The sequence below is a fragment of the Lygodium microphyllum genome, chromosome 22, assembly GCF_053477565.2.
Source record: "Lygodium microphyllum isolate KBCC chromosome 22, Lygodium_microphyllum_v1.1.10, whole genome shotgun sequence".
In the NCBI taxonomy this organism is placed as follows: domain Eukaryota; kingdom Viridiplantae; phylum Streptophyta; class Polypodiopsida; order Schizaeales; family Lygodiaceae; genus Lygodium; species Lygodium microphyllum.
The window spans coordinates 122,320,333-122,333,704 of NC_141156.1; the positions used below are offsets into that span (position 1 = coordinate 122,320,333).

General features: G+C 41.8%; 1 protein-coding gene across 1 annotated transcript in view; it reads right to left on the reverse strand.

The window, feature by feature from the left end:
• The window catches only part of LOC148017569 (transferases, transferring hexosyl groups), a 48,252-nt gene extending 39,506 nt beyond the window's left edge, over window positions 1-8,746 (reverse strand). The window contains exon 1 of the mRNA XM_087663108.1: window positions 8,169-8,746. Coding sequence (XP_087519234.1) covers window positions 8,169-8,718 — 550 coding nt within the window. The 5' untranslated portion in view covers window positions 8,719-8,746. The remainder of the gene's footprint in view (window positions 1-8,168) is intronic.
• Between the last annotated feature and the right edge of the window lie 4,626 nt (window positions 8,747-13,372).

A 13,372-nucleotide genomic window follows, 5' to 3' on the forward strand; every position in this document is an offset into this window, starting at 1 on the left:
GCATTTCGAAAAGTCATGTCTTAACATAACTGCATCTGTTGAATTACTTAACGAAATCAAGCATGTGCTCTCACGAAGTGACAAGTGGAAGCAGGGTAACACAGATCTTCGTGCAAACGTATTCAACGCCTAGGTCACCGCAAAACCAGCAACCATGCATGAACTGCAACAAAGCCACGCTGCTGAACGCGAACAATCACCCTTACGAGTGCCCACATTGCACAAACCAACGCATAGTCATGGGCTACACTCTCTTCTTGGGCCAAGCTCTATAGTGAGCTCACGACGGATATCGCTACAATCGCACCGATATCACAACAACGGCTCCCCTGACAACGAGGCTAGGGCAAAATTATCACGGTCATATCCATTTCCTGAGCCTCCGAGGCTTGACATGTCCCGACCCATTGAAAGACTCATAGCCTCCGCATATTGCAATGGTTGTACTGTGGCCAAAAAAAAAAAGACGAGAAGAAAACAAAAGAAGAAAAAATAAAAAAGCACCCACGAACGCTGCACTGCACCTAGGGGTCCTCAAATTAGGTGCGTCCAGTGACCTTGGTCGGCTGGCTCCGTCCCTAGTCCCCTAGCCCCCTAGCATCACCCACAACAGTTCAGGGCACATAAGGGCAGGACAGCCCTAGGGAGCTTGTCTCGCCTGTGGTTAGACCTGTCACCCTGAACCATTCACACAATTCTCTCTTACACTCTGCCTTCAAACCATGGCACTCAATTGGGGCATGCACCGCATGAATAGCCATGCACAGTACACCGTCCTCATCGCACCGGCCCCATGTCTATCACCTAAGGATAGTACACTATCCCTAGGTCCTATCCTGCTACGCCGTGCAATCACAATGCACAGGATGTTGCACCCACCTTCACGCATACTTCTTTCTGTCATAAACCACTTTGCTTCATCCACACGACATTATGAGAAACCAAGCCGCAGTCTTCTACCTACGTAATATCTAAGTATGCACGAGCACTCACATAATATCTGCACCAAAGTCTATACACAGTTTGGGTCCTCAAGTGCAGGACAATACTCCAGGCTTGCTTAGAGTTCGACCTGTCTCCCAAACTAATCCAAATATGTCTTGTGCACGCTACGAAGACTAGCACTACCCCTTAGGGAGAGACCACCTGAGAGGTTTTCCAATTGCAGGTATTAAAGCTCCAACGAAAGCACCGTCAGCTCTACATCAATACTCAACTCCAAACTCTTGTCCTTTACTTCATCATGCAAACCACCAGAGAATCATCACGAGCAGGATCCACCATGAGCATCCCACGCACACCAAACCCCGTACCAGCCATGAGTGGCCATTCCCAACAACGAGTAGCCCTATCGCCACCTACACCAATCATATCACCAGCCAATCGGAACAGCATAGTGCCACCAACGCCCTTCCTCCGCACCAATATAAGAACTCCTCCAAGGCAAACCACAACCCTTCCACCCACGTCTTCGATGCAAGCTCCGCATGCTACCTTCGACGCAGAGTGCCATGGGATTGGCACTCGTCTAGGAGGGGGATAATGTTAACCCCAACACGAAGAAAGCAAAAGGAAATAAAAAAGACGCAGGGCAAAGGCGGAAAAAAGGTAGCTCGACTGAAAGAAGAAGAGGAGAAAATGCCAAAAGCGCAAGGGCAACCTTAAAAAGCCCAAGGCAAATGAATAAGGGGAAATGTGCATTTTAAAATACAAAGGCGCACCCTAAAATCTTGTAAAAGAGTGCCAGGCGGTGGAAGATCCCGAAAGCTAAAATAAAAGACAAAGACAAAGGCCAAGGCAAGAGAAATGGAAGGCAAAGGCGCACAAGGAAAAGCGCAAGACAAAACTTTTGTAAAAGAGCGCAAGCGCATCACGGTTTAATTCAAGGAGCGTCGGGCTCTCACCCGTGCAACTTGTAAATGTAGACGGGCGATGGAAAGGAAGCTAGGAAGAAAAAAGAACAATGGGCCATGCAAAAAAGGAGAAAAGGGGATAACCGCCCAAAAGGGATTTAGGGTTTTGTATATAAAGTTGAAATGTGAATGAGAAGCTCATTCTTGTGTGTGGCAAAAAGTGGCTCTCCTCTTCTTCTTCTTCTTCTTCTTGCTTGCTTGAGCTTGTGCTTGAGAGAGGGAGTGTGAGAGTGTGAGGGAGTGAGTGTGTGAGGGTGAGGGTGAGGGGGGTGGAGAAGCTCTCCATCTTCTCCTCTCTTCTTCTCTTTTCTTCTCTTCTCTTCCCTTGCTCGCGGTGATGGAGCTTGGAGCGTGGAGCTTGAGGATGGAACTTGCTTAAAGCTTGCATTTGGATCGTGGAGCTATCGGAGTGCACGGGAGAGGAGGTAACTCGAACGACATAGAGGTAAGCTCACTACACCCGTAGATATGGATGGCGTGTCGGCTATGTGAGAGGTAGCCATTAGCGCTCGGCTTGGAACGCTTGAAACAATAAGCGGTCCGTGGGTCTTGGCGGTTGAGCGAAGGCTCCCACACTTACGACCCAAACTTATATGTTCAATCTACTGCAAAGGGGGTCAATTATGACCTACTATACATTAACGACTTACTCATCACAGGCTCAGATTCTGTTGCCCTAGCAAACATCAAGGCAAAGCTTAGTGCTACTTTTGAAATGACAGACCTTAGTTTGTTGTCTTATTTTTTGGGAATGGAGGTAGTTCGTTCTGGGGTTTGCATTTTTGTGTCACAGCAGAAGTAGGCACTTCAACCTAGTGGAACAGCACACTTCGGATCAGACACGGCCAGTGGCCACGCCTCTTGATCTACTGTCCACTTGTCGAAGGATACTCTAGGACAGCCCTTCAATGCACATACCTATCGCTCTATTGTAGGAAAACTTCTTTAGTTAATTCACACTAGGTCAGATTTAGCTTACTCAGGTAGCATACTCAATCAGTATTTCACAACACCTAGGATGTCACATTGGATTGCATGTCTTCATGTGTTGTGTTATTTATGGTGTACTTATTCCTATGGCCTAACATATGGTTCTGGTTTATGTTTGCAAGGATACACTGATTCTAATTGGACAGGAGATCCCGACCCCCGGGATTCTCATGGCAACTACCTCTTTACCTTTGACACGGCTTCCATTTCTTGGTCAAGCTGTAAGCAGGAGACGGTGGAAGCTTCCACGGCCGAGGCTAAGTACTATCTTATGGCCTAACATATGGTTCTGGTTTATGTTTGCAAGGGTACACTGATTCTGATTGGACAAGAGATCCCGACCCCCAGCATTCTCATGGCGACTACCTCTTTACCTTTGACACGGCTTCCATTTCTTGCTCAAGCTGTAAGCAGGAGACGGTGGAAGCTTCCACGGCCGAGGCTAAGTACTGGGCTCTCTTTGATGGCACCATCGAGGCCATCTACCTAAGGAGTTTACTGGTAGTACTTCATTTCCCATGCGACTCTCCCACCGTTGTCTACTCCAACAACCAAAGTGCCATTGTCCTTGCAGGCAATCCGATCATTACACCACAGACGCGGCATGTGGAAGTCCACTTCTATTTTTCCAGAGAGCAAGTTGAGCTAGGCACTATCCACATAGAGTTTGTGCCCACATTCAACAATTTTGCAGATATTTTGACCAAAGCGGTCAACGAACTAGTTCTTCAGTACTTGTTACCCAAGATTGGTTTGGGTACACCCTCCCCTACTTCTTCAGATTGACGGGGAGAGGGTGTTTCTCTCTCGCTCTCCCTTCCAATTTGAGAGGGAGCAGCTTTTTCTCTTAATAGTGGCACTGATTATGCTTATAGTTTTTTAGACATTTATTTATTTATTCTTCTATATTGTATTATGGACATTTGTAACTTCATTCGCACTGTCAAGATGATATGATTGTAAAAGGGCGCTTAGGTAAGTGAACAATTTCCCTGCGAGGGCACTGTCCAAGTGGCATCATTGCATTGCATCTTGCGTGCGCATGGCATCTTGCATCACCCTTTGCATTATCCCATGCATTGGCATTTTGTTCATATAAACATACATCTATGCACATTTGTCCCTTTTCGGTCTTTTGGAGTGGTCGACTCTAGATCCACCATATTCGTGGCATTATCCATAGTAGTCTCCAAGGCTATTTTTAGATTTGCTTGCTTGCTTGCTTTGCTTGTCTCGCTTGCTTCACATATTTGTTATATCTCCACCTTAGCCTTATTCTTCTTCATCGACACCCAGTAATGGTAAGTATAGAATGCTTGTTTTGTGAAGTTCTTGGGTCCTAACCATCCTTTATTATTCTCCTGTTGTTTGGGGCACGGATACTCAATAGGACAAAAACTGATTTAAACCCCATACTTAATGCTAAACCTATCAAATTCAAAAAAAAAAAGTCCATACCTAATTCCATCCGCCTTTGTAGGGCTTGGTAGGCCACTGGGCAGCCGACATGCACCCTTTGTCCGATGCTCTATCCTCTCTGGGGTGATCACTTGGGCTCCCTTGGTGAGATATCCATCGCCTTTGTAGACTTAGTAGACCACTGGGCAGTTGCGTGCACCCTTTGTCCGATGCTCTAGCTACTTTGGGGTGGGATGCCTTGGGGTAAAAGATCTTTCTTGTGGCACCATTGCTGGACCTGAGAGAGGGTGTTAAGCTGAAAATGCATTACCTATACTTAAATAGCCCCAAAACTTAATTAATTAAAAAAACCTAGTTTATTTAAAAGAAACTCGATCCTAGAGAGTTTCTATGCCCCATAAGCACAAACCCACTTGGGAGGGCCCAAACTTTCTATAAATACGTATGATGCCCTCCATTCAGTCCACAATCTCGTTTTTGTAGATTTCACGTGTTTCAATTTGCTGCCCACACCCCGTTTGCGAAGGACATTTTAGCTGAAGCTGTCCATTGATGTCTACATCAGTTGGCACTTGATTTCCAGCCCTCTTCACGCAGTTTGGAGCTGATCCCAGCCAAGCGACTGCTATTCCTACACAAACCTACTATCATGCTGCCTGCCACATCATCTGCAGCCTGCATTTGGCAGTTTTCTCTCTCCTACAAGCTGTCTTGCCTGCATTTTTTGTCTCTCTCCTACAATTTGCGTTTTTAGTCTTTTTCTCTCCTCACTGCCGTCTACATCAGATCTAGCTTCTCATTGTTGCGTTTGCTAGTGTTTGACATCCGGAGGCTGCCTTGCTGCGATTCGGGATCCGTTCAAAGTACGACTCACTCTTCAGCTCATTACCCCTACCCTGATTCTTGAGATACAGGAGTTTGAGGTTCAGTATTCATTCACTGCATAGTGTGTTTGTTGCATGAGCATTGTATATTCAGTAGTTTTATCACTTCAGTTATTTTCTATGTTCATTGTCTCTGAGTTACCCTAACCCTAACTGTGTTCTTTTATCAGTCTGTGCTTTGTCGTATGATTGTTATTTGTATTTCTGTGTCAGAGTATTTCTTTACAGACCCTACATTTCAGCCTGTAGCATTTTCTGTAGGACATCACTTCTCTAGGCTCAATCATCAGTTTTGAGACTATAGCAAGCTGGGTTTACTGCCTGCAGCACATGTGGACATGGGTGCAGCTCAACTCTACTTCCCGGCATCATTTGAGCCCTTCTACCTTGGATACTCCCCATCTTCCACTGCTACACATTAGATTTTTTTGCCCAACAGACCCACAAGCCCGAACAGGTGGAGGACACCAATTTTCCGATCACCTTCAACCATAGCCACAATATTTTATTTTTCCTTCTTGTTTTTTGGGCAGGTTTCTTAAAGGACATCTATGGCAAACTAGTATAATTAGCAGGATTGTGTGGATTAGGACAGCGAGGACCATCAAAGTGATGACCAAGACTCTAAAGATTGGTGTTCACAAAGCTATGACATGCGAATAGTCATTATTGACATAATGATCATGACATGGATTGAAGGACAAACTATGACCAAGTTCCTTCCAAACAACCATCCTATCATTCTCTCGCTTCTCAATCTTCCGGGGCTAGTGGCTGTCCTACCCTCTATTCCCACATCCGAGAAGCTAGATGGGACAAACTACCGTTTATGCAAAGTCATGTATTCTCAACAATTTTGACCTTTGGCATTTTATGATAGTCCCTGTTCCCCAACCTTTCATGGATTTTCATGTTGGATCAAGGGTGGACTCTCACTTTAACTTTTTTGAGTTGTGCAGATTCTATGCTTGTACATGTAAGAGACATCTGCACCATTGCAGACATTTAAAAGAGATAGGCATCTCTTTACCACGCCCAAACATTTAAGTATCACATACCCCTTGAGTTGAAGCTTTGACAATCAACTATCACAAATTCCCCTACAATGAAGGACCACATAAACAAGACAAAGGAGCTTCAAGATGAGCTTGCATCCCTTGGTAAGATCATGTCTTTGGAGGACCTAGCTATGACACTTCTATCACATCTCCCATCACCAAAGTATGATGTGTTTTAAACCAATCTCTTCACCTCTCATACAAGGGACACTATCACTTGAAAGTAGTCCTAATGGTGCTTCAGCAAGATGCATGTCACAAGGGGAGAGATTCTAGAATGGCCGATGCATAGAGCCATGTCTTTGCAAAATCATCTTTAGGGAAAGAACAAGCCAAGCAAAAGCAAGGAAAGAAGAAAAAGACCAAGAAATCCAAGTCATCTTTAGAGGTTGATACAAATTCATAGGGAAAGCACAAAGGATATCCCAAATATCCACACTATGAGAAGACCTCGCATCCCAATAAACAAGTTCCATATGAAATACCCTCACCTTCATTCAAGAGCAAAGGATGGAGCTACATCATCAAGGCCTAGCATCCACACTAACAATCAATGCTATGTGTTGAAGCTGACCATTGCAACCTAGTTCGTTCATTCTTCTTATCAATTTGATCCTTCTTTCTCTTGTGTTTCATTCGATCTCCTTCTCTCTATTCACTTCGTGTTTGCTCTCCTTTCCATTGTGCACTCTCGATGGGTTAAAAGAAAAATAATGTACACTTCCATCTATATGACCTAATTGGGCACCTGCAATTGGAACTCACGCATATCAAGGTCAAACTCGTACATGAAAAGAATTAATACCTTGAGGTCCAAGCTAGACACACCGAAATAGACAAGTATTCTTGTAATGTACCAAAAAAGAGTTTTCACATGAATGCACTTTCTTGTTTTTGGTTTTTTTTCGTCTGTTTTTGGATTTTCAAAAAAAGTGGGAGGGGGGACTAAATTTTAGGCACCTCAAATTGGCCTAAAGATGCTAATCCTAAAAACATGGGGATAATATTCTAAAATAGTAAGTCTTTGTTCTTAGTAAATTTAGTTACTCTAATTCTAAAATAGGGATAATATTCTAAAATAGTAAGTCTGTGTTCTTAGTAAATTTAGTTACTCTAATTCTTGAATATTCTCAGCCCAAAAAGAAAAGACAAGTGACAAGACGCTTGTCACTTAAGCTCCCAAGTATCCTACTACTTGTCCCACTTCATGACATGTGACTGAACACTTGTGTTGTGCTACTCTACATTTCCCTCTTTGCACTAAGTTTACACTTTTTCGATAAAAAAGCTCATTTCCTTTCATTCTACATCAAATTTCCTTCTTGTTAACTCATGTACAGCAATTCAAGATATCCGTAAATTTAGTCACCATCATCTCAATTTTTCTCCTCTCTCATTGCTGTTTTACAGACAGCACACCTATAAATTCACTATACCACCTCTTTTAGCACTCATCTTCCACTTCAGGATCAAGATACTCTAGGGTTGATCATACCTGAGCTCATCCTAACGGAGTTCGGTAGAGAAAAAATATATTTGGCACATAGAATGAGAAGCAAGAAAACCAGTCTCGATTTATAAGCAATCAACTTCGTAACAAAGAGGGTCGAGACAATGAAGCCTTTGAATCACCAAGGGACATGCCTAGCATTGTATACAAGTATCCAATCTTTAACTTCATGAAGTGAAAAGTATTTGGCATGAGGTCTTTAAAACTCTGAAAAGTGTGCTTATAACCAATCACATCAACAACTCAGAGGTGAGGATTCTCTCAAAAAAAGGTTGCAAAGGTAGAAAAAAATATGCATCCACACACTGGATACGTGAGTGGATGCTATCAGTGCTGTGTGATTGTGTAGACTACTCCTTCCAATGATCAAACAATCCACTCCCTGATGGCAGACCTGTATTCGCCATAAACCGCATGCTGAATGGGAGGACAGGGAAGAAAGCAAAGGTTTGCTCGTACTCGTAGCCACATTCTGCAATTCGAATGTAGTAGACAGCATCCCACACCACACTTCGCTCTAGAGCCTGCTGTACCCAGAGTGCCACACTGCTGCCATTGTTGAAGGCCTCCTGTTGATGATGATCATGAGCACTACTGTTACCATTATCCTGGAGCCCCTGCTGCGAATAATCACCGTGACCGGTCCTTCCATCAAGGGGATGTTGACCTTGATCTTGATTTTCCTGAGGTTGAGGTTGATGTTGATGATTGGCGATGTTGTCTGTTGTTGTTGGCAGGCATGGCGGATTCAGAAGGGCCGATGTGTCGTACGGTCTGCCTAGAGCCCTGCACAGCACGATGAGGACCAGCAAGGCGGCCCTTGAGAGAATGGCAAGCTTGATCGCTTGCCTGCAAGCGTCAGGACTACACGATGGTGACGGTGATGATGATGGCGCCATAGAAGACGCAAGAAACCTCGTATTGTCTTGTCTCACCAACCCCATCAAGAACCCATATAAGGACCCCAAGAGGACTTTCTTCCCCTTTTCTCTTTTTAAGACATCAATTTTGAAATGTTTTCAATAGGGCCTTACCTCAGCCTTTGCACCTCTTAGGATAGAGGCACTATAAAGCCGCCCAATTGTGGGATTTAAACCCTCGACCTACATTTCTCGTACGATTATCTAATCGATTGAGATGCTGCTCATTGGTAAGATAGCTTTCATTACCAAACACACATAAGGCTTGCCATCTAGGCATGAGCGAAGAGGTACATGGCTCAAACCAAGGGAGGACATGTACTTGTTTGCACTTCCCATCCTTGGTACCTTCCGAAACACATGCATGAAAGAAAAGCAAAGCTTTTATGTATCACATTGATGTTAGAGCTTAGGCATGCAGCCTTAGGCTCTTTCTTAATCAGCTAATCAATGCTATTGTCCACTTGAGGGAAGTACCACTTGAGGGAAGTAGCATTAGTGGGACTATTTTAAATTAATGCCACCATGCATTTTCCCCATCGTTAGATTAGGGGCAATCCAAGATTGTGGGTTTGGTAAAAGGCATATTGCACATTCTAGGGTAAAAGGGTCAATGGCATAATAAATAGATTGCTCGTAAAAAGCGATGTAATGAAGTTGAATCCTTCCATTATTGTTCCCATTCCCTTCACATCTTCCACTTACCTCTCCTATTATCACCTAAATGTGATACAGTCAAGCCAAATCAAAATTTTCCTTCCTTTTTTCCATTCTTTGTGTTGTCCTTCCCTTAACATTATCATGACTTTATCCCTATTGGCTTTTCGAGCCCTATTGTTGAGGATCACCCTTCACAAGCAAGATCTTACATAGGCTTGTATATAGGATAAGCCTCCCTTGATGTTATGGTGCTACTATGTGCAATGTTTATGGCACTCCAATACGAATGGATTAGATACTAATTCTTTTTCCCAATTATGACTTTCCCTATTTTGAAGATATCACAATGAACCAATGAAATTCATTCAAACTTATCCCACTAAGAGCTCTAATACTAATAGTAATGGGCATCACTCTAACCCCTTCAAGGACATGTAGTGACATCACTACATACTATTTGTGAGCTAGCTCTTTAGGAATCCAAATTATGTGGAAAGTTAAGCCTAATGCTTATTTTCTAATTAAATGCCTCTTAACATAATCATAAGTAAATATTATCATGTTTTATCCATATAAGAGAGTCCACTTAGTGCCACAAATAAAGGGGTTTGTGCACACCATTCCACTTTCCTTTCATGCAAGGGAATAAAACTAGGTTTTATTATCTACCCCAAAAAAGAGAGTACCAATGCATGCATCACCATATGAAATTCTCTCTTAAATGTCCATCTTATAAAGTCCATAACATAAGCTCATGATGTCACCATAGTTGAGATAATGGATTATATATATCTCACTATAGGACAAGCTTTGGCAATCATAGAGACTAATGACATGTCCTCTTTCATACCTAGCTCGTGAAATGCTAATGAGAATGTTAATGCACAATGGTTTGTTGATGCGAGCTATACCAACATCTTGAATAGGATATGAGATATTGATGGCAAACTAAACAAAGCCTTTTTGTGAAAGTATTTCAAATAGCAACAAAAAAAAAAACCCTTATGAGGAGTAATGTGCTTGGTAGCACCATTATCAAAGTTCCAAATATTAGAATAAAAAATTGTTATATATCTATTGTGTGTAGAGGGATCATAACTACAATATCTCATGAATGCATCATCTTCCTAAACATAATGTGTATAGAATGACCATAACTACAATACATAGTGAATGCATCATCTTCTTAAACACAATGGGCAAAATCCTTTTTTTCAAACCCAAAATTGATGCACTTATAATGATTTCATCAATTAAGGCAAGTTGCTCCTTAAGATACTTAATTGTCTTAAGAAATGCATCTATAGAGTCTTTGTTATCCATGTACTCAAAATTCAATTGTTTAGATAGGTAGGCAATAACTGCTTCATTACGCATGTGATGGACTCTCATAAGTGCATCCCCTACATATAAATTTAAAATGAGAAATGAGTGTTTTCTTAATAACTAGAGCTAATAATGCATGAACCTGTGCATCCTTTACATCCAACTAAGATTTTTGAGTGGATTATACATCTCACATACTAGTACTAGGATATATGCCAACCTCCATCATGTCTTCAAAATCCATGGTAGGAGTAAGAGACCCATGCGACTTCTAGATACCTACATAAACTTTCACATAACTTGGAATCAACACATGTTGCATCATAAAATACCAAAATTAATAGTTGGTTCCATCAAGCTTTTCATCAATTAACAATAAAATTTTGCATATATCATTGCTCCACATATTTAATATTTAAATACATTAGTAACTTGCTCAAGGCACAATTCCAATTTATCCCCAAATCACAGAAGCACAATATGTTTTCAATATGGGAATGATTATCCCATATGTTGGACTTATATCTTATGATATCATGCCAAAAATGGTATAGTGTATAAAGCAATAAGTGTGAGTTTCTTGAAGTTCAAGGCTATAGAGGTTACTTGCTATAGAGATCATTCGCAACAATGTTGCAAAATGGCCCAAAGTAGCCTAAGGCTAGATATAAAATCACACTCTTAGGCCACAATAGAGTGGAGGACAATGCATAAGGGTGTATCCACACATCAATTCACTTAAATATAAAATAGATGTCTTTTATTTTGAAATGTGCTTCAAAGAAATATATTAATAAGAAAGGGGTATATACAATACCTCTCCCAATAAAATGAGGCAAGTGGCAAGCACTAGGCTTTATACCTTAGCTAAAGACTTACATAAAACTTTTAAAGATCTATTAGATCTTCTAAGGCCCCTAATGAAAACCAAGATCTCAGCTTTTATCTTAAACCATCTATCCTTAGGTACTAGCGAGCACTGCAGTTTTCTAAAAATTATGTTGTTCCTTGGATTCCAAATACCTTGAATGGGTGACAACCCTTAAAACATTCCAAAGAATCATAATCATATTTACCTTTGTCCCCCAAGCAACACAACTTTACAATCCAAAGATTCATTGAAGCATGCTTTCCTCACCCATTGCTGAAGTTGCTTCCATAAGGGCCTCACTTCTTTACACTCCCAAAAAAGAGGACTTATTGATTCTGCTTCCCTCCTATAGAAAACACAAAATGGGGTAATAGGCAATATCTTACTCAGCCTCTCTCGTGTGGGTAGCTTATTTATACAGACCTTCCAAAGCAAGAAATTGAGTCTTCTTGAAGGAGTAGACTCCCAAACCCTTCTCAACTTTCTCATCTAGGTCCTATTCTTTGTACGTGGGAACCATCTTCTCCAATACTCAATTGCCTTCATCTGAAATTTCTTTTCCCTTGGAAATAAATCCCTTTGTCTCTTTCCTTGCCACAATGACTTCCCAAATTGTGCCTTTAGGTATCTAGCGACATTACATTCTCATGTGACTCTAGAGAAAGGCCAATCTTCTTTGACTTTATCTAAGGAATTTTGCATAAAGTCAATTTCCTTATTAGTCAAGCCAAATTTCCCATTAATCACTGGCATTAGTTTGAAGAAAATAATGGAGTGGTCCCAAACATCCTCCCACACACAAATCCCCTTCTTCATTAAACTTTTCTCAAGTCTGGGCTGCTATAGTCCAAGCCTATCTGGTGGATCAAAGGCATGCTTAAAATGCAAAATGCTTGCTTTAGCAAAGAGTCGCCCCTCTTATCCTTAGGTCCTATCCAAGTGGCATTTTTCTAAACAATTTGCCAAGCCTACACCAGCTTTTCAACAACCTAAGATTGGAGGACATCAATCCTACAACAAAGTAATGGAGGTATATACCAAGTACAACTAGAAAACCCAAGCCTTCTTTCATCAAACTCCCCAAGCCAAGCCTTTAGAATGCATGACCATGGCTGAGCTAAATCAATCCTCTTAAGCATACCAAATAGCAGTGTGGTCACTTTGATGCTAAGTTTGGGGAGTCCCTCACCCCCCTCCTATTCACTAGTTGCAATCTGCTCCCAAGGTATAGATCTCCATCCTCCCTACCCCTATTCCTTACTCTAAAGAAAGTTTGCAACAAAGAGCCTCTCTATTTGAGCCCAAGCACCATGATTGAAATTCAGCATGATTGCAAGGAAGGTGGTAGCTAAAGCAAGCATGACTTTAATGGCCACTACTTTGCCCAAAAAGGAGAGAGGTCCATTATTCCAGACCTCAACCTTACTCTTAACCTTCATGATCATCCAATCAGCTCTCTATCTCATAGAAACACCAATCCCCAATGAACATCCCAATTATTTAAAGAGCAACCCCTATTTAATGATCTTGAAGCCCAAGTTCAAAATCTAGTTGGGGGGTTCATTAAAACCCCAAAAAACCAACTCAATTTTGGCAATGCTGATAATAGAACTAGAGAGCTCACAAAACTTGACATCAAGCAACTCCTTAATAGACTAGTCCTCATCCTTAACCAAGTTTGAGTTGGCATCTGCAAAACATTGTGCCACAAAATGATTACCCTCTAGGATAGGGAGACCTCTTGCGAGCCCCTATTAATCTTGAGATCCAAGTTCCTAAGAATAGAATCAGTGATTATTGGAAAGAGCAAGGGAGTGAGGG